The 19490-nt window shown below is 51.8% G+C and overlaps 1 protein-coding gene across 4 annotated transcripts in view; it reads right to left on the minus strand.

The window, feature by feature from the left end:
* Positions 1-11127: 11127 nt before the first annotated feature.
* The window catches only part of Rasgef1a (RasGEF domain family member 1A), a 96592-nt gene continuing 88229 nt past the window's right edge, over positions 11128-19490 (minus strand). For all 4 annotated transcript variants that reach the window (XM_057779807.1, XM_057779822.1, XM_057779815.1 and 1 more), the window contains exons 3-13: positions 18464-18586; positions 18137-18274; positions 17164-17385; positions 16722-16796; positions 16268-16360; positions 15728-15830; positions 15570-15649; positions 14531-14722; positions 13553-13676; positions 12967-13039; positions 11128-12801 (exon numbers count right to left, since the gene is read on the minus strand). In XM_057779807.1, the coding sequence (XP_057635790.1) occupies positions 12777-12801; positions 12967-13039; positions 13553-13676; positions 14531-14722; positions 15570-15649; positions 15728-15830; positions 16268-16360; positions 16722-16796; positions 17164-17385; positions 18137-18274; positions 18464-18586 (1248 nt within the window). In that variant the 3' untranslated portion in view covers positions 11128-12776. The remainder of the gene's footprint in view (positions 12802-12966; positions 13040-13552; positions 13677-14530; positions 14723-15569; positions 15650-15727; positions 15831-16267; positions 16361-16721; positions 16797-17163; positions 17386-18136; positions 18275-18463; positions 18587-19490) is intronic.

The raw sequence follows: 19490 nt of genomic DNA on the forward strand, positions 1-19490 counted from the left end.
CCGGAATGAACTGGTCCGAACCAGCTTGAATCGGTCTGAACCGGCTTGAACTGGTCTGAACCGGCTTGAACTGGCATAAACCGGAATGAACCGGTCTGAACCGGCCTGAACCACTCTGAACCGGCCTGAACCGGTCTGAACCGGCGTGAACCGGTCTGAACCGGCTTGAACCGGCTTGAACCGGTCTGAACCGGTCTGAACCGGCCTGAACTGGTTTGAACCGGTCTGAACCGGCGTGAACCGGTCTGAACCGGCTTGAACCGGTCTGAACCGGTCTGAACCGGCCTGAACTGGTTTGAACCGGTCTGAACCGGCTTGAACTGGCATGAACCGGTCTGAACCGGCTTAAACCGGTCTGAGCCGGCTTGAACGGGTCTGAACCGGCTTTAACCAGTCTGAACCGGCCTGAACCGGAATGAACTGGTCTGAACCGGCTTGAACCGGACTGAGGCAGCCTGAACCGGTCTGAACCGGCTTGAACTGGTCTGAACCGGCTTGAACTGGCACAAACCGGAATGAACTGCTCTGAACCGGATTGAACCAGTCTGAACTGGCTTGAACCAGTCTGAGGCGGCTTGAACTGGTCTGAACCGGTCTGAACCGGCCTGAACTGGTTTGAACCGGTCTGAACCGGCGTGAACCGGTCTGAACCGGCTTGAACCGGTCTGAACCGGTCTGAACCGGTCTGAACCGGCCTGAACTGGTTTGAACCGGTCTGAACCGGCTTGAACTGGCATGAACCGGTCTGAACCGGCTTAAACCGGTCTGAGCCGGCTTGAACCGGTCTGAACCGGCTTTAACCAGTCTGAACCGGCCTGAACCGGAATGAACTGGTCTGAACCGGCTTGAACCGGACTGAGGCGGCTTGAACCGGTCTGAACCGGCTTGAACTGGTCTGAACCGGCTTGAACTGGTCTGAACCGGCTTGAACTGGCACAAACCGGAATGAACTGCTCTGAACCGGATTGAACCAGTCTGAGGCGGCTTGAACTGGTCTGAACCGGCTTGAACCGGCATAAACCGGAATGAACCGGTCTGAACCGGCTTAAACTGGCAGAAACCGGAATGAACTGGTCTGAACCAGCTTGAACCGGTCTGAACCGGCTTGAACCGGTCTGAACCGGCCTGAACTGGCTTGAACCGGTCTGAACCGGCTTGAACTGGAATGAACCGGCCTGAACCGATCTGAACCAGCCTGAGCCGGTCCGAACCGGCTTGAACCGGTCTGAGCCGGCTTGAACTGGCATAAACCGGAATGAACCGGTCTGAACCGGCTTGATCCGGTCTGAACCGGCTTGATCCGGTCTGAACCGGCTTGATCCGGTCTGAACCGGCCTGAGCCGGTCTGAACCGGCCTGAACCGGTTTGAACCAGCCTGAACCAGTTTGAGCCGGTCTGAACCGGCTTGAACTGGCATAAGCCGGCCTGAACCGGTCTGAACCGGCTTGAGCCGGTCTGAACCGGCTTGAACTGGTCTGAACCGGCTTGAACTGGTCTGAACCGGATTGAACCGGTCTGAACTGGCTTGAACCGGTCTGAGGCGGCTTGAACTGGTCTGAACCGGCATAAACCGGAATGAACTGGTCTGAACCGGCTGAAACTGGCAGAAACCGGAATGAGCCGGTCCGAACCAGCTTGAACCGGTCTGAACCGGCTTGAACCGGTCTGAACCGGTCTGAGCCGGCTGGAACCGGTCTGAACCGGCTTGAACTGGCATAAACCGGAATGAACTGGTCTGAAGCGGCTTGAACCGGTCTGAACCGGTCTGAACCGGCCTGAACCGGTCTGAACCAGTCTGAACCGGCTTGAACTGGCATAAACCGGAATGAACTGGTCTGAAGCGGCTTGAACCGGTCTGAACCGGTCTGAACCGGCCTGAACCGGTCTGAACCAGTCTGAACCGGCTTGAACTGGCATAAACCGGAATGAACTGGTCTGAAGCGGCTTGAACCGGTCTGAACCGGTCTGAACCGGCCTGAACCGGTCTGAACCAGTCTGAACCGGCTTGAACCGGTCTGAACCGGCTTGAACCAGTCTGAGCCGCCTTGAACTGGCATAAACCGGAATGAACCGGTCTGAACCGGCCTGAACCGGAATGAACTGGTCTGAACCGGTCTGAGGCAGCTTGAACCGGTCTGAACCGGCTTGAACTGGTCTGAACCGGCTTGAACTGGCATAAACCGGAATGAACTGGTCTGAACCGGATTGAACCGGTCTGAACTGGCTTGAACTGGTCTGAGGCGGCTTGAACCGGTCTGAACCGGCTTGAACCGGCAGAAACCGGAATGAACTGGTTCGAACCAGCTTGAACCGGCCTGAACCGGTCTGAACCGGCTTGAACTGGCATAAACCGGAATGAACCGGTCTGAACCGGCCTGAACCGCTCTGAACCGGCAGAAACCGGAATGAACTGGTTCGAACCAGCTTGAACCGGCCTGAACCGGCTTGAACCGGTCTGAACCGGCTTGAACCGGTCTGAGCCGGCTTGAACCGGTCTGAACCGGCTTGAACCGTTCTGAACCGGCTTGAACTGGCATAAACTGGAATGAACTGGTCTGAATCGGCTTGAACCGGTCTGAACCGGTCTGAACCGGCCTGAACCGGTATGAACCGGCCTGAACCGGTTTGAACCGGTCTGAACCGGCTTGAACTGGCATAAACCGGAATGAACTGGTCTGAACCGGCCTGAACCGGTCTGAACCGGCCTGAACCGGTTTGAACTGGCATAGACCGGAATGAACCGGTCTGAACCGGCCTGAACAAGTCTGAACCGGCCTGAACTGGTCTGAGCCGGCTTGAACTGCCATTAACCGGAATGAACCGGTCTGAACCGGCCTGAACAAGTCTGAACCGACCTGAACCGGTCTGAACCGGCTTGAACTGCCATTAACCGGAATGAACCGGTCCGAACCGGCTTGAACCGGTCTGAACCGGCTTGAACCAGTTTTAACCAGGTTAAACTGGTTTGAGCCAGTTTTAGCTGGCCTGAACCGGTTTGAACTGGTAAGAACCGGTCTGAACCGGCTTGAACTGTCATAAGCCGGGATGAGCCGGTCTGAACCGGCCTGAACCGGTCTGAACCGGCTTGAACTGGCATAAACCGGAATGAGCTGGTCTGAACCAGATTGAGCCAGTCTTAGCCGGCTTGAACCGGTCTGAACCGGCTTGAACCTGTCTGAACCGGCTTGAACTGGCATAAACCAGGATGAGCTGGACTGAACCGGCTTGAACCGGTCTGAGCCGGTCTGAACCGGCCTGAACCGGTCTGAACCGGCTTGAACTGGCATAAACCAGAATGAGCCGGTCTGAACCCGCTTGAACCGGTCTGAACCGGCTTGAACTGGCATAAACCGGAATGAATTTGTCTAAACCAGCTTGAACCGGTCTGAACCGGCTTGAACCGGTCTGAGCCAGCCTGAACCGGCCTGAACAGGTCTGAACCGGCTTGAACCGGTCTGAGCCGGCTTGAACCGGTCTGAACCGGCTTGAACCGGTTTGAACCGGTCTGAACTGGATTGAACTGTCATAAACCGGAATGAACCTGTCTGAACCGGCCTGGACCGGTCTGAACCGGTCTGAACTGGCTTGAACCGGTCTGAGGCGGCTTGAACCAGTCTGAACCGGTTTGAACCGGTCTGAACTGGATTGAGCTGTCATAAACCGGAATGAACCGGTCTGAACCGGCTTGAACCGGCCTGGACCGGTCTGAACCAGTCTGAACTGGCTTGAACCGGCTTGAACTGGCATAAACCGGAATGAACCAGCCTGAACCGCTCTGAACCGGCCTGAACCGGTCTGAGCCGGCTTGAACTGGCATAAACCGGAATGATCCGGTCTGAACCGGCTTGAACCGTTCTGAACCGGCTTGAACTGGCATAAACCGGAATGAACTGGTCTGATCCGGCTTGAACCGGTCTGAACCGGCTTGAAATGGCATAAACCGCAATGAACTGGTCTGAACCGGCCTGAACCGGTCTGAACCGGCTTGAACCAGTTTTAACCTGGTTAAACTGGTTTGAGCCTGTTTTAGCTCGCCTCAACCGGTTTGAACTGGTCCGAACCGGTCTGAAACGGCTTGAACCGGTCTAACCGGCTTAAACCGGTCTGAACCGGCTTGAACCGGCATAAACCGTAATGAACCGGTCTGAACCGGCCTGAACCGGTCTGACCGGCTTAAACCGGTCTGAACCGGCTTGAACTGGCATAAACCGGAATGAGCCGGTCTGAACCGGCCTGAACCGGCCTGAACCGATCTGAACCAGCTTGAACCGGTCTGAGCCGGCTTGAACCGGTCTGAACCGGCTTGAACTGGCATAAACCGGAATGAACTGGTCTTAACTGGCCTGAACCGGTCTGAACCGGCTTGAACTTGAACCGGTCTGAGCCGGCTTGAACTGGTCTTAGCCGGCTTGAACCGGTCTGAACCGGTCTGAACCGGCTTGAACTGGCATAAACCGGAATGAGCCGGTCTGAACCGGCCTGAACCGGTCTGAACCGGCGTGAACCGGCTTGAACTGGCATAAACCGGCCTGAACCGGTCTGAACCAGCTTGACCCGGCCTGAACCGGCTTGAACCGGTCTGGACCGGCTTGAACTGGCGTAAACCGGAATGAACCGGTCTGAACAGGTCTGAACTGGCCTGAACTGGTCTGAACCGGCTTGAACCGGTCTGAACCAGCTTGAACCAGTTTCAACCAGGTTAAACTTGTTTGAGCCAGTTTTAGCTGGTCTGAACCAGCTTGAACTAGCATAAATCAGAATGAACTGGTCTGAACCGGATTGAACCGGTCTGAGCCGGCTTGAACCGGTCTGAACCGGCTTGAACTGGCATAAACCGGAATGAACTGGTCTGAACCGGAATGATCCGGTCTGAACCGGCTTGAACCGTTCTGAACCGGCTTGAACTGGCATAAACCGGAATGATCCGGTCTGAACCGGTCTGAAGCATACATATGTTCCTCTAGACAACCCTAACTAATACAAATTAAACAGACCAGTATAGGAATCTTCAACTTGTACAAGCTGCTATTCAGGCTGTTTTGCAGCTTAGACCCATGTGGCTTTTAGTCCTGGTGTTTTATCGCAGCAACAGACAGTAAACGAGAACAGAAATTGGTACCAAGAGTGGGGGTTGCTATGATGGACCTGACCATGAGGCTTTCATGCCTTGGACTGTTTGAGGAATAATTGAGTGCTCCAAGCTTAGTGGGCTGTTCTGTGAACATGAGAAGTAGTGCCGAGAGCAACTCAGATGATGAACCCTGGCTTAGGAAGCTGTAGAGGGAAGTTTGAGTGTTCCCTGAAGGCTCTGTCAGGACCTTCCGTGTGATACATCTGAATTCGGAAAGCCTGCAAGTGAAACTTGTACTTTACTAGGACAATAGATGCTGATCACCCGGAGCTGAGGGATCTGTATTAAGAGTCCACCATTATCCTGGCGAGTGTTCCCAACAGGCTCGGGCGGGACCACTTCTCCAGCTTTGCTGCCCGAGGCTCACACAGCTTATCTGTCTTACAGGCTCAGCCTCGTACATCTGCCGTTATCCTTGGTGGGGACCCTACAGTCTCGGCATCTCCAGTGTGCTGGACTCTCCACAGCAACTGAGTAGCCGCCTGGCTTTCCTGCACCTGCACCAGCAGCCGCCTGGCTTTCCTGCAGGGCCTCTGACTGCCACATGAATCCAGGCCTCAGCTCTCTACAGCTCCTTCAATACCTCAAAACCAGTAGCCTGTGGAAGACGCTTACACCTTATTTACCAAGTTCTGCTGACAGTTTGGTGTGCAACCCTGGCTTCCCACTGGACCACAGCTTTTGTACCAGTTATTTAAATCACTTTTATATTCTGGATTTGAGACCTTTATAAGATGTCTACATTATAAATAATTTCTTCTAGAAATGAGCCTATTTTTCACTCTCTGAATGGTATATGTTAACAAATGAAAGTTTTTAATTATAATAGAGTCCAAGTCATCAATTTTCTTTTAACTAAAATTTTCTATCTTTTTTGAGTTTCATACATGAGTACCATATTTACATCATTTTCCCTTCCCTCCCCCATCTCAAATTACATCCTTGTCTCCCAGTTCTCTCTTGAATTCATGACCATGTGTGTGTATGTGCACACACACGCATGTGCACAAAACCACTTAGTATTCCCCACATGTGCACGTTTAAAGCTGACCACTTGGCGTTCAAACACCAATCAAGGCACTCATCCCAGAAAGCAACTGATTCTCCTCCTCTCCTCAGCCACTAATTTCCTGTAGGTCCACGTCTAGGGTTGGGGCCTAGGGAAATAAGTCCCATCCATGTTGGCATGTCAAATGGTGTGCTCATTAGGTCGGACTCCTCTAGCCAACCATATTGATGAATTTTCGTGGGTATAGCACCCTTGCCATATCAGGCGATACTATCTGGACAGCTAGTGTCCTGATCCACTGGTTCTCATGGTCTTCCCACCACTTCTTTCACGATATTTCCTGAGGCCTGGAAATTGGGGTTGTATTGTGCATGTGTCCGTTGAGGCCAAGCTCCTCGTGGCCATTTAGTCTCTGCCTTCTGCCCAGCTGTAGGTCTCTGTAGTTTCCTGTCTGCTACAAAGAAGCAGCATCTTTGGTGGAGGGTGAGAGCTACACTTGCCTGTGGGTAGAAGGATGAGTATTTAGAATACAGATAGAAATTCTATTGCTGTAGAAAATGACAGGTAGTGGGTTCTCCTCTAGGACCAATGACCTCTCCAGCTGCAGGGAGCTGGCTGGGTTTAGAGCATGAACTCCCACCTGTGAGTAGGCCTTAAGTCCAATTAGATAACTGTTCCTTACCCCGAGATATAAGTGCCCCTATCAAACCGTTGCAGATCTTGCCAGGCTAGTCATTGTCATGACTTACAGTCTTCACAGCTGAATAAGACTATTAATGGCTTTACTACCTCAGCAGCCCACATAGCACCTTCATTCAGATTCTATGAGAGCTAGTTCCCAAGGACAAAGATTCCAGGTCCTGTATCCGAAGTATGCAGTGTCTTCAACAGTAGGGTTTGCTGTTCAAGTTCTGGGAGGTAACCACAAGCAATGACAATAGCCTCTTTTGTTTCTGCAGTTTCTTGGGCTGGCCAACAACTGGAAGCGGGGGTTTCCTTTGCCTGGTGGTGGAGTTTTTATTAATCTATGACTTTTTAAAATTTTTTACTTTATTATTTTACAGGTGTGAGTGTTTTGGCTGCATGTATGTCTGAGCAGCTCATGCACAGAATGCCTGCAGAGGCCAGAAGAGGCTGTAGGGTCCCCTGGAACAGGAGTCACAGATGGTTGGGCGCCACGTTGTGTATTCTAGAAATCAAACCCTGATCCTCTGCAAGGGCAGCGAGTGCTTTTAACTGCTGAGCCATCTCCAGCCCCTGTCTATAACTCTTAAGGGAGAATTGTCACTTAGTATGGTGACACACACACGTGCACATTAGATGTGTAAAGATTGTAAAATTGTGTTTTCCTGCGGCCTTTACAGACTTCTTTCGTGCCATTTCTCTCTCTCTCTCTCTCTCTCTCTCTCTCTCTCTCTCTCTCTCTCTCCTTTTTTGTGGCTCTCCCATCTCTCCAGTTAAGCTCCTCCCCCACTTCCCTCTTCATCCTTCCCATTGCCTATGCCCTAGTAGTCCCCCTCTCTAGAGCCGCCGCCTCTCATCACTTCCAACTTTCCTAGCTTCCTTGTTTGTTTACAGTCTGTATTTAAATCTAAAACTTCAGAGCTAGGGCCCACAAGCAAGAGACAAGTTTTTTTTTTTTTTTTTTTTTTTTTTTGGTTTTTCGAGACAGGGTTTCTCTGTGGTTTTGGAGCCTGTCCTGGAACTACCTCTTGTAGACCAGGCTGGTCTCGAACTCACAGAGATCCGCCTGCCTCTGCCTTCCCGAGTGCTGGTATTAAAGGCGTGCGCCACCACCGCCCGGCTAAGAGCCAAGTTTTTAACACTGGGTTACTTTGCTCAGTATCATATCTTCCAGTGCCTTCCATCCATTTGCCTGCACATTTCATGATTTTCTTTACAAGTTCACAGAATTCCATTGCGTATATGCGCCACTATTCACTTGTCAACTGAGGGCATTTAGGTTGTTCCCTTCCTAGCTCATGTGAGCAGAGCAGCAGAGAGCCCGGCTGAACGAGTAGCTGTGGGATGCGTTGGTCCTTGGGACGTACGCCAAGAGGTGGTATACCTGGGTCATATGTCAAACTACGTTTATACTCAGTGTTCGGATAATTCTCCACCCTGATTTCTGCAGTGCCCCTGCCAGTTTTCAGTCCCAGCCACAGTGATGAGGGCTCCCCTTTGCCTACATCCTCACCAGCATTTGTTCTCAGGTATTTTCTTCCTCTTAGCCAGTCTAGCCTGGATAAAAGGAAGCTTCAAAGTAGTTCTAATTTGCACTTCTCTGATTGCTCAGGATGCGGAATGCTTTCTAAGGTATTTCTTGCCCATTTATAATTTCCTTTTTAGAGTACTCTCTGTTCATATCCATCACCCATTCTTTGATTGGACCATTTGTTTACTTGGTTCCTCGTTTTCGAGCCTTTGCAGATTTCACTACATTGTCCTCATTCAGTGTTATGCATATACAGTTACTAATCTGAATGTCTAATTTAAGAAATGTTTTCCTACTCCAAAATAAAAAGGATTTTTTTTTTATGTTTTCTTTTACACTGTTGCAATGCTTTCAAGCTTGCATGTGTAGCCCACCTGGAAATTACTTTGACATGTATGATAAAGGTTAAGGGTCCTTTGAAGTTTCTTCTGATGAAGATCTGCTGATAGCAAACTCCATTTTAGATATGTGTTAATTTCTCTGGTTTAAAAAATAGTTTTTAAAGGGTAGAAAATTCTAGGCTTGAGCTTTTTCTTCAGCCACATGAATGTCGTTTTCTGTGTGCTGGTTTCAGTTCCCTCTACCATGAACTGCCATTTAACAATGCCCCCTGCACCCCCCTACAACAGCCCCAACACTCACCCTCTTTCCCTGGTTGTCTCAGATCTGTTCTCCATCCTCTATTCTGTATCTTTCTCATCTTCTACACGAAGATGTGCTTTTCCTAACCCTGCATGAGCTTCTCTCGGCTCCTTGGATTTTATGTCTTTTATCAGCTGTGAAAAATTCAAATACGATCTTTGTCCCATTCTCTCCTCCTAGAATTCTGCCAGCCTGTGCCAAAATAACCTCCACATCTCATGACCTTATTTCCCAACTTGGTCCTGAGTCGGATTCTTCTAATTCTCTCAAAGTTATGGCCAAACCGATTTGAGAAAGAACCAGAGCGTCTAGACACGGGACTGTTGCTCACAGTGAAGCACTTGCGTGGCTGCCCACGGTCTTGGGCTCAGTCTCCAGTGCTGCAAGAGAAACGTGAACAAGGCATCCTGCAATGAAAGCTGCAATAATCAAATGTGCAAAATAATCAACAGTCGCATTTAGTGGAATCTTAAGTAGAGGTTAATTGGAGTTTATGTCAGTGGTTTGGTTCTTTGGGATGGAGCCACTGGAGGGCCATATTAAAACTCATCCCCAGCTGAAAGTTTGCTGGCCTAGTGTGATCTGTGCTGCAGAACTTGGGAACATTCACTGGCATGCAGCTATAGATTATCAGCAGGAAGTTTCCCAGTCTCTATTCAGTGACAGCCTCAAAATAGTTTTCCTTGACTCCCTTGCTCAAGGCAGAACATTGTCGTTCAACGGCACTGTTACACGGCAGGGCATTTTGATTTGTTTGTTTTGGCATGCCTGTCATATAGCTGTCATTGGCTGAGGTCACATGTGCCTTGGGTCTCCTTCATTCTTCCACATGCCAGAGCACGTGGTATCTTACCATACCTGAGCATGTGGTATCTTCTTACCATACCTGAGCATGTGGTATCTTACCATACCTGAGCATGTGGTATCTTCTTACCATACCTGAGCACGTGGTATCTTACCATACCTGAGCACGTGGTATCTTACCATACCTGAGCACGTGGTATCTTACCATACCTGAGCACGTGGTATCTTACCATACCTGAGCACGTGGTATCTTACCATACCTGAGCATGTGGTATCTTACCATACCTGAGCATGTGGTATCTTCTTACCATACCTGAGCACGTGGTCCCTTATCTTCAAGGCAAAATCTGGCTTCAACATCGTCCTGCCTTCTCCCGAATCCACTTGGATTCATGACATTTGTAGAACTTTATTAGTCCTTTTCAGCAGGCAGGAGTTTTATGTTCCATGGTGCCAGAAATGGTGAAGAACATAAATTTCCTTTTATTCCCTCTATATAACTGCTTGCACAACTTTGTTGAATATTCATACTAAGTGTTCTGGTTAAGGGTTGATACTTCTGGGTTTTTTTTTTCTCGCTGACAGGGTGGGGTAGGAACTTCCTCCCCTTATACAATCATGACTTCATTTTTGAGAACAATGACAGAAGTTATGCTAACATGATCTAAATCAACCTGTAGAAGGGTTAGAGAAATGTGTTTTAAATTCTCCCACATAGGATAAGATTTAACAATGGAGCGGCCCCTTCGCGGCGTGCTTCTGTTGGGCAGTGTTGGTCTTGTAAGAATGAACAGAGTTGGTGCTGAAGGTGCAGGGTGAAGCTCTTTGAGAGCTGTAGAGAAACCCTCATCCAGCGCGGGTTGTGTTCTCAGGGGGAGCAGGCAGGCTGGAGAAATGGGGGCTCGGCCTCCCATTTGGAACCCGGGTTCTCTCTGTCAGCTGGTGGAGCTTTGTGTGTCCTACAGTGTAACCGCTACAACAAAGGGTCCCGTCTGAACTGTGTCTGGAGGAGAGCTTTATAGGGAGATGTAGCAGGTGCCTGCAGGACACAGCAGACCCACGGCAAAAGATTATGACTAATCTTATGAATGAGTGAGAAGTCCCTAACTTAGATGATCACACACTCCATCCTTGGGCGTGTTCTTGGAAAGGAGTAGTTCTTCAGCACTTACCCTGCGCATCCTTTCCTCAGCTCACATTAATCCCCTGAAAGTCATTTGTCAGAATGTGGCTCCGCTGCAAACAAAATTCCTTGCTGGGGTCCCCCTTTTGCATGCCCCCGCAGTGTTGCCCCCCAGGCTCCTTAGCACACACACAGGCAAGGGAGAAGAGCAACATGTTCTTTTATTGATGCAAGTACATCCAGTCACACCACAACTGACATCCTGCATATGGTACAGCTTTATACTCAGAGATCAGCTCCAAATACCAAAACATCAAATGAAGGGCGTATCAAATTGGGGCAATGAAATAGCAATGTAGACACTTTCTCAAGAAGGGACTAGAACCGGTGACCCCTGAAGCACACATGGACTGAAGGCTCTTAACACATGTACAGAAAATGTTCTAACATTATATTCCAAATATATAATCTCAGGTGTCCAGCCTTTATCTCAAAGACATAAACAAATCAATATGTACTATCAATATACAATCTGTCTGTACTAGCTAGAAGGTCTGAAAAGTGCAAACACACTGTGACGGACAGTGTAACTTCCAAGGCTGAGGGTGGCCACCTAGCCCATCCCCCCTCCCCATGGCCTAGCTGGCCATCCGCAGGCTGTTCACAGAAGCTCCGGGAATGGAACGAACCATTCCATACCGGGCTTCTTAACAGGAAGCTCCCACCCAAGCGAAGAAAATCAGTGTAGATCTCTCCAGCTGCCCGAGGGACAGAGCCACCCCACCAATGGTCAGCAAGACCCAGGGCTCACGCCAGGAAATCAGACATGAAAGATGAACCATGCTCCCCTGTTAGGATCAGAAATACACCGCTCCGTGTTGGACAGTTTGATCTGGAAGTGCTCCAGCTTGGGGGCTGCCTGGCTAGTTGTCTGAGCTTCAGATTACCCCTGGGGGACTCCTACCAAAGGGAGGGGAAGCTGTCTGTCACACACCCATTTTTCTTTTTCGTGCACCAGCTTCAGAAGCCGCCTTCCTTCACTGCAACGCCACGGCTCAGGTGCAGCCAGAAGACTGACGATGCCCCCATGCCCTCCCTATATTGTCTTAGATTCTTCTCTCTTCTAAAACACAACTGAAGAACAATTTGCCAAACATATTCTCACAGAAAATATGCTGTCAGGCATCCCCTTGCCCCTCCCAACCCCGTAAATCCCTGATAAAGGAAACTGAAAATGTAAACTTTGGAAAGCCCGTATGTAAAGGTTCCCTTCCAGAAGTGTGCACATGAGACTTCTTGGCCACTCCAGCCCTTCCTGTGGGAACCTGGTGGCCCAGGCTGCTGAGGGTGGGCTCCTTGCGGCACAGGACAGAGCTGGCTGCAGCTCCAACAATGGAACAGGAAGACTGGACCCCCAGTACCCTCTAAGGCACTAACCCCAACATCAGAGACACTGGCTGGAGAGGCGTCCGAGCAGGCAGGGCTCACATTGGTTTTGGTTGGGTTATTTTAAATTTTTTTTCATAGGATGTTAATCATCAAAAGTAGAAAATAAAAATCTACATTTCATTAGAATAAGATGTTACCATGGTTACCATCTCCCATGATACTCTTTCCCGCCCCTCCCCAAAACAGGGCCCTGCCCTGTTTAAAATAAATAACAACAACAACAAAAAAAACCTTCATAAGTGCCAAAGGCTGATGCATGGAATAATTACCATTTTCTTTTTCATAAAAGTTATATACAAAATGGACCCCAACCAGTGAGGCCTCCTCCTCTCTCATCCCATATCTGTCACCATTTGAACTCGGTTCACTTGTTATTTTCATCCGGCATCTGCAGGCTGCATCCTTAGGCTCTGTTAAGCAGGGTGGTCCTGCAGATGGACAGAAGGGGCTGCATCAGGCTCCCTGAGCAGACAGAGGGCAGGGCCACATCTCGTCTTCAGCATCCCACCAAACCATCCCATGGGAAGGCCAGCTTTGTTCTTGCCACGCCTACCCTCTCCCTCCCTAGGCCCGATGTACCTGGCAAGTCCTACCTGAGCGCCTTCCAGCTGTCCTTCTCCATGTGGTTCTCAGGACCTTCGCTTTCAAAGGAGGCGATGAAGAGAGCTGAGGGATGAAGAGCCCCTGAGAGCCAACATCCCCACAGGTGGGCTATAAAGAGGTGATCTTCCAGGGTCACAGTGAGGCCCAGGACAAGAGGACTGGGAACTCTATCTGGGCCCTGACTGTCTCGTAGGGCCACCATAGGAGATCAAGGGCCCTGCTTGGGCATGAGAACAATTGCTGTGCACTTGGGGAGATGGGCATCCTATGCGCTGCGGGAGATGGGTGTGCTGTGCACCTGGGGAGATAGATGGGTGTGCTGTGCACCTGGGGAGATAGATGGGTGTGCTGTGCACCTGGGGAGATAGATGGGTGTGCTGTGCACCTGGGGAGATAGATGGGTGTGCTGTGCACCTGGGGAGACGGTGTGCTGTACACCCCGGGAGATGGGTTTTCTGTGTACCTGGGGAGATGGGTTTGCTGTCCACCCTGGGAGATGAATATGCTGTGCACCTGGGGAGATAGGTGTGCTGTGCACCCCGGGAGATGGGTGTGCTGTCAAAGAGATACCCTTACCTTCCTCGCTGTAGATGGGTGCCGTGAGCAGGTAACTCTGAATCTTCTTGTCCTTCTCAAAGGGACACTCTACCTGTGTCCATGTCATGAACTCATGGATCTGTCTGGAAATTTCCCAAAATTTCTGAAAAAACAAAAACACCAACATGATGTTCTATATGTCACCTGGATAAACATAAAGTCAGCTCTCAGAGCCAGAGAAATGGCTCCCACATCTGTCTACTGCTTATGCTATTAGTCCCAGCAGGAAGAAGATACCAGTGCCAGTGCCGGCCTGGCTGACACCAGGGCAGTTTGTACAGCATCAGAGGTGGCAAAAATCCCTGAGGCCACTCTGCCTTGCCCCCTGCAGAAGCAATCAGGCTACAGCAGAGCCTATGCCTCTCCTGCATGGGGACCCAGAAGGCTCCCTCTGTGACTCCAGCTGAGGCACTCGCCAGGAAGGCCCGGCACAGGGGCACCAGCAGGTCAAGCGCCATTTTCTTTATCGTGGCATCGGAATGAATGCACGGGACCCAACTGCCCCTTACTGAATGCACCTTACACTTCCCCAGGTTCTGTTCTCCACCTTGGCCAGGCACCCTCAGCCCACCAGGCTGGTCTCTTACTTTCTCTGGAATTTTACTCAAGTCCCTTCTTACCTAAATCCCTCTTCACCCCTAAGTCCCTAGGGATGGCTCCTCCTCTGCCTCCTTAGTGGAGACAGCACTGGTCCCAGGATCCTGGATAAATACAGGCCCTTGGCAACAAGCTCCACGATCTGCCGTTCCCCCCAGAAAGACAGGAGCTGCACCTCACACCTTAAGGCTGAAGAGCAGCCCTGACCCACCTGGCGCATCCAGCCCTGAAGGACCTTCTAGACCTCGGGCAAGGCCTGGACACCAGCCCCTGCTACAGAGCCACTGCCCGGGAGCTGTGGCAGCACATGAAGGCTCTGCCTGCCCCACCCATGTTGGGACCTCAAGGGGCTGGGCTCACTTTGAAGTTAATATGCCCATTGGGCAGGTGATTGGTGTGGATTTTGTGCAGAAAGTAGATGTCCTTCACAAAGAGGTTGAACACAGGTATGACAATCTTCTCCCGACTGCTGTTGGCTGTCTGGGACCTCTGTGTTGCCCCCTGTAGGGCTGTGCGGTAGTTGCAGAAGTTGCTGGAGGGGTCCATATGATGCTGTGGGCACAGGGAAGACAGAGTGAGTCCCACACACAGGTGCAGGATGCCTCTCTGTGGAGTCTGAGATGACAAGTGGAGAAGGCATGGTCCCAGGGGCCCAGCAGTCAAATGAGAAGGAAAGGCCACAAGCAGCCCCTGAGCCCGCAGGCCTTGGACACAGGAGGGCCACAGCTCTGCCTACCCAGCTCCTTCCATGTTCCCTCCATTAAAGTAGTGTTTCTCAACCTGTGGGTCATGACCCCTTTAGGGGGTCCAATGACCCTTTCATGGGGTCGCAGAAGGTTATCAGAAAACAAAGATATTTACAATATAATTCATAACAACAGCAAAACTACAGTTATGAAATAGCAACGGAAATAATGTTATGTTTGGGGTCACCACACCATGAGGAACTATATTAAAGGGTCGCGGCATTAGGAAGGTTGAGAACCGCTGCTTTAAAGTCTTCCTTTGCTCCAGTACACAAAAGGAACACCGCTTAGACCTCACTGCTCCACAAGGCACAAGGACTGGGCTTTCCAAACACAAAGTAGTCTGTGATCAAAGACAGCTATATGGAATTTCAGAAGACTTGTCCGCCAGCCTCTGGGGACCCAGATGGCCCAGGGTCAGGAGATGCTGACGACTCAGTGGCCAGTGTCACCTGGTTCAAGCTCTTATGATGACACCTCAGGGCTCACTTTAGGAGTTGATTCCACCAAACCACCAAGGCCAAAGGGGGGTTCAAGCACCCACCACCAACACGGATAGTCCCATGTGTGTGAGTGCCAGGAAAGATGCCACCCTCTGCTGCTGAGGACCCTCTGGACCACCCGAGATGAGAGAGGGGGACAGACGCCAGTACCTCCAAGACGTCAAACTTGGCTGTCTTGACTTTGGACCATGTCTTCTTCAGCCGTGCCACTGGACTGAGGTTCATGCCAGCTGAAGGGACAGTGAGCAGAGGTCAGGGCATTGAGAGGCAGGTGGCACAAGCAAGCCCGCCTGTACCTGGATACTCACATATAATGGCCATCATGGAGTTGAAGTTCCCGATGTTGAAGCATTCTCGGGCTACATCAATGAAGAACTCCAGCATGCGGGTCCGGTGTTTCTTCTTTACCACCTGGAAACAGAGAGTCTGCCTCGGCATGGAGCCACCAAGGGACCACTGGGCAAAGGTACAGGGAGGGCATCGGACTTAGCTGCCAGACACCTGAGGTTCCATCTTCAGGGGACTAGATCTACATCCTAACACTGCTTCATCCTCATCCACAAAAGGAATGAAGCCATCTGCCTCAAAGGCCGAGGAACATGGGACTCACTATAATTGGCTCAGTAGTTCTGGGTACAGGAAGAGCACTCCAGGGATGGGGTCGGTACAAACAAAAGTCGTGCGAAAGAATCATTATCGTGGGTGTGATTCTGCTGGCAGGGCCAGGCTGAGTCCTAGTAGTGGCCACCATGTGCATTTACTTGAGGCTGTGAGGGTAGGAGCCAGTCAGCCTTGCCGAGATGGTGAGAGAGGCCATCTTACCCAGACCTGCTATGGTAGGAACTTACCCGGCACACCTCGGTAGCCACCAGCATGCTCAAGCAGTTGAACCAGTTGTCATAGGCCTCTAGACTGTAGGTCTTAGTCATGTCTCCTCGGCACTAGGGGGACAGAGCGTGTCACAGGGAGCCCTGGGGACCTTGCCTGGACAAGCCAGTCACTGTGGCTGGCCAGGTCCCAGGACCAAGGTATGGCATGGAGCATGCGTGCCTGCTCCTTAGCTGTTGGACAGGCTAACCCATCAGTCCAAGGACACACCGCTCTGCAGAGTCATCACTAACCCCATGATAAATCAGGGGAAGGCCACAGCTGCACCTACTGGGGGGCATGGTCCAGTACACCAGAGTGCATAACACACACCAAGTGGGACCTGCACTCAACCTGTGGGGCGAGGGAAGGGCGCAAGTGCCAGGCTCAGCTAGGCCAACTCGCAGCCGTGGCTGCCAGAGCGTGCCCGCTCACCCTGTGGTTGTCCAAGGAGTCCATGTGGCTGATGATCTGCATGAGGTCCTCGGGGCGGATGCTATTGACCCTCTCCTGCAGCGGGAGACAAGGAGGAGAGGCTCGGAGCTTCCAGGGAGTGGGACAGATTGTGGGAGCAGAAAGTGGCCCCAGGCCACTCCTGTATCCTGGGGCCACCACAGGCCAGTGTTACCATCCCCCCCTTCCACTCGTACAAGGAGGCCACACTCTTACAGACCCAACACCAGATACGGAAATACCCATTGCTCTAGTGGAGACACAACTAGCCTGTGGCAGTAGTGGCGAGAGCTGGCACGCTTGCTTCCCTAGCACAGCCCAGGCGGAGCAGCAGGGAGGGATCCTTGCAGCACCCAGTGGCGAAGCAATGCCGAGTGTGGCCCAGCCCCGCCCTGTACCGTACAGGGCATGCAGCAGCACTCACCAGTTCGATGTGAGTCAGCTGCTGGGCCAGCACCAGGGGGTCACTGCACACACCCAGGATGTCTTTCTGGGCGGCCGGTGGCTTGGCCTTAAGGATAGGCCCTTTGTCCACGACCGGTGACCGGAGCTTCTCTCGAAGCTCCTGGAGCTGGCTTCGGGCAGCCAGGGACAGCAGCAAACTTTGTATCATTTGGGCAATGGCTTTCTTCACTGTGCCATTCTCCTGTGGGGTTAGGGTGGGGTCAGGGCTTCATCAAGGTGCTGGAATGGATTGGCAGCATAGCCATCACCACCACCACCACCACAGAGAACCATCTCCCTTCTAGGGCTGTGTCTGGCCTTCAGTTCCCACCCTCCTATCCAAGCCTGCAGATACCTTAGGACCCTGGATGACAATGTGGGCCACAGAGCAGCTCCCTGGACTCAGGGATTTAGTGGGCCTTCCTGTTAGGGGAGGGGCAGAAGGCAACTTTCCCAGAGGTTGTCAGCACAGCTGTTGCTCCCTGCCTCCCATCGCAGGAGGAACTCAGAAGGCACCGGGAAGGGTTTTGTCCCTAGCTGTGGTATCCTAGACTCTCCAGCCTATCAGAAGTTTCTCCCCAGGCTCCCCTACCAGCAAACAGGAGCTACCAAGCATGGGGTTCTCCATCTTCAGGAGAGGTCATACAGCTCCTCAGTTCTGTTTCTACCAAGGCCAAGACACATCTGGGAGCCAGGAAGAGCAGACAGGTTCCTAGAGCTACCCAGAAACCCCACCCAGGCACGAGAATGCTGAGACCAGGACGGAGTCAGTAACTGCTGTGGTAATGCTGGACCACCCAGCCCATGGCTGGCCTGCTAAGCTGTTGTCTGTGGGTACCACCCTCTTACAGGTCACAGGGAAAGGAACCATATATGCGGATATTCCTGCTGAAACTGCCCCTGCCACCAAAAATACCCAAGAAGCCTGGCAAAGGACCAAGGGGGGACCTCACCTCATCGCACTGAGTGACCCGGTGCGCAATGGCCTTCAGTTCAGCCATGGCCTTTTCATCCTGGAAGTCATAAGGGAAGGCCTCTGTCCACTCCTTCAACAGCTGCACAATCTTGGTAGAGAAGGACTTCAGCTTGGCCTGGACAGTGGGGGAATGTGTAAGACTCCCAAGTCAGAGGGAACATAAGGTGGCAATGGTACAGGCTACTTCTGCCTTAGGGCCATGTCCCTTCCCAGACCCTGTGCTGGGCCCCCAGGCTGACCGGTACCCTGACTACTTTCTCTATTCGCTAGGCGACGAAGGGCCACCGTCCCCTCTGTGGCTTACCTTCTCAGACCCAGCCTCCAGATGCTGCCTCTGCTCCAGGCAGATCTGCCCTACTCGGGCCAGAAGATCATGAGGGGGCATGAAGACGCGAGAACTCAGGAGAAACGTGAAGATGTATGTCCTCTGAAGGAAGGAGGGGGTGAATGACGATCAGACTGCTGCCACGGGGGTGCCCAGTTGAACCTGGCCTGGCTTCTCCCAGGCCATCACCCTGGGCCTTGGCTTACATGGTTTCCTTTATCTTACACGACCCTGTTTCTTCTACTGTTATGTCTGCACACCTAGGAGACACCGTTCTGCTGGAATTCTTCCACCATGATGGGGGTCCCACCCCACGATGGGGGTCCTCCGGGCCTGGTCCAAGCCAGACTGAAAGGCTTAGGTGACACAGCCTGGGGCCAATGGTTCTCATGCCTTGTGTCTCCCGTGGGTCAGTTGCTACAGGATCTTCACAGGCTCCTGCCTATGGGCAGGTAGTATGCAGGCTGGGATCCTCTGTGGGACTCTACCCCACTTGGACCTCGGTCCACCCCCATTTGGCTGCTGTACACTGGACTGCTTATATCCCTAGGCCCCAACTCCACGCCGATAGGACAGGAATTTACCTGCTTTAGCCTGAGGCCAGCTGGGCTAAGTCAGTAGGAAGTGCACACAGACAGAAGCAGGGCATGTTCATGCCATAGGAGCAAGCAAGGCTACTAGAGGGAGCTCCCGGGACACTGGGTATTCCTCTGACCCTGTAAACCTGTTGTGACCTGCCCCAGGCTGTAGAGCATGGGCACCCAGGTACCCTAACCAACAGGTGAGACCCTTAGGATCCACCTGACAACTAGATGACTCAAACATGTAAGGAAAAACTCCTAGCCATCTCCAAGGAGTGGAGATCTGGTGTGTGTTCATGGCATGCATGTGCTTAGCATGTACCCGGGGAGGGAAGATCAGGAACTCTGGAGAAGAGCTAATGTACTGTGGGACTCCCCTCTCTACTTCCTGACCGCCTACCCACTTCCTGGGAACCTGGGAGGGG

Source organism: Chionomys nivalis, chromosome 1, assembly GCF_950005125.1.
Source record: "Chionomys nivalis chromosome 1, mChiNiv1.1, whole genome shotgun sequence".
Taxonomy (NCBI): Eukaryota; Metazoa; Chordata; class Mammalia; order Rodentia; family Cricetidae; genus Chionomys; species Chionomys nivalis.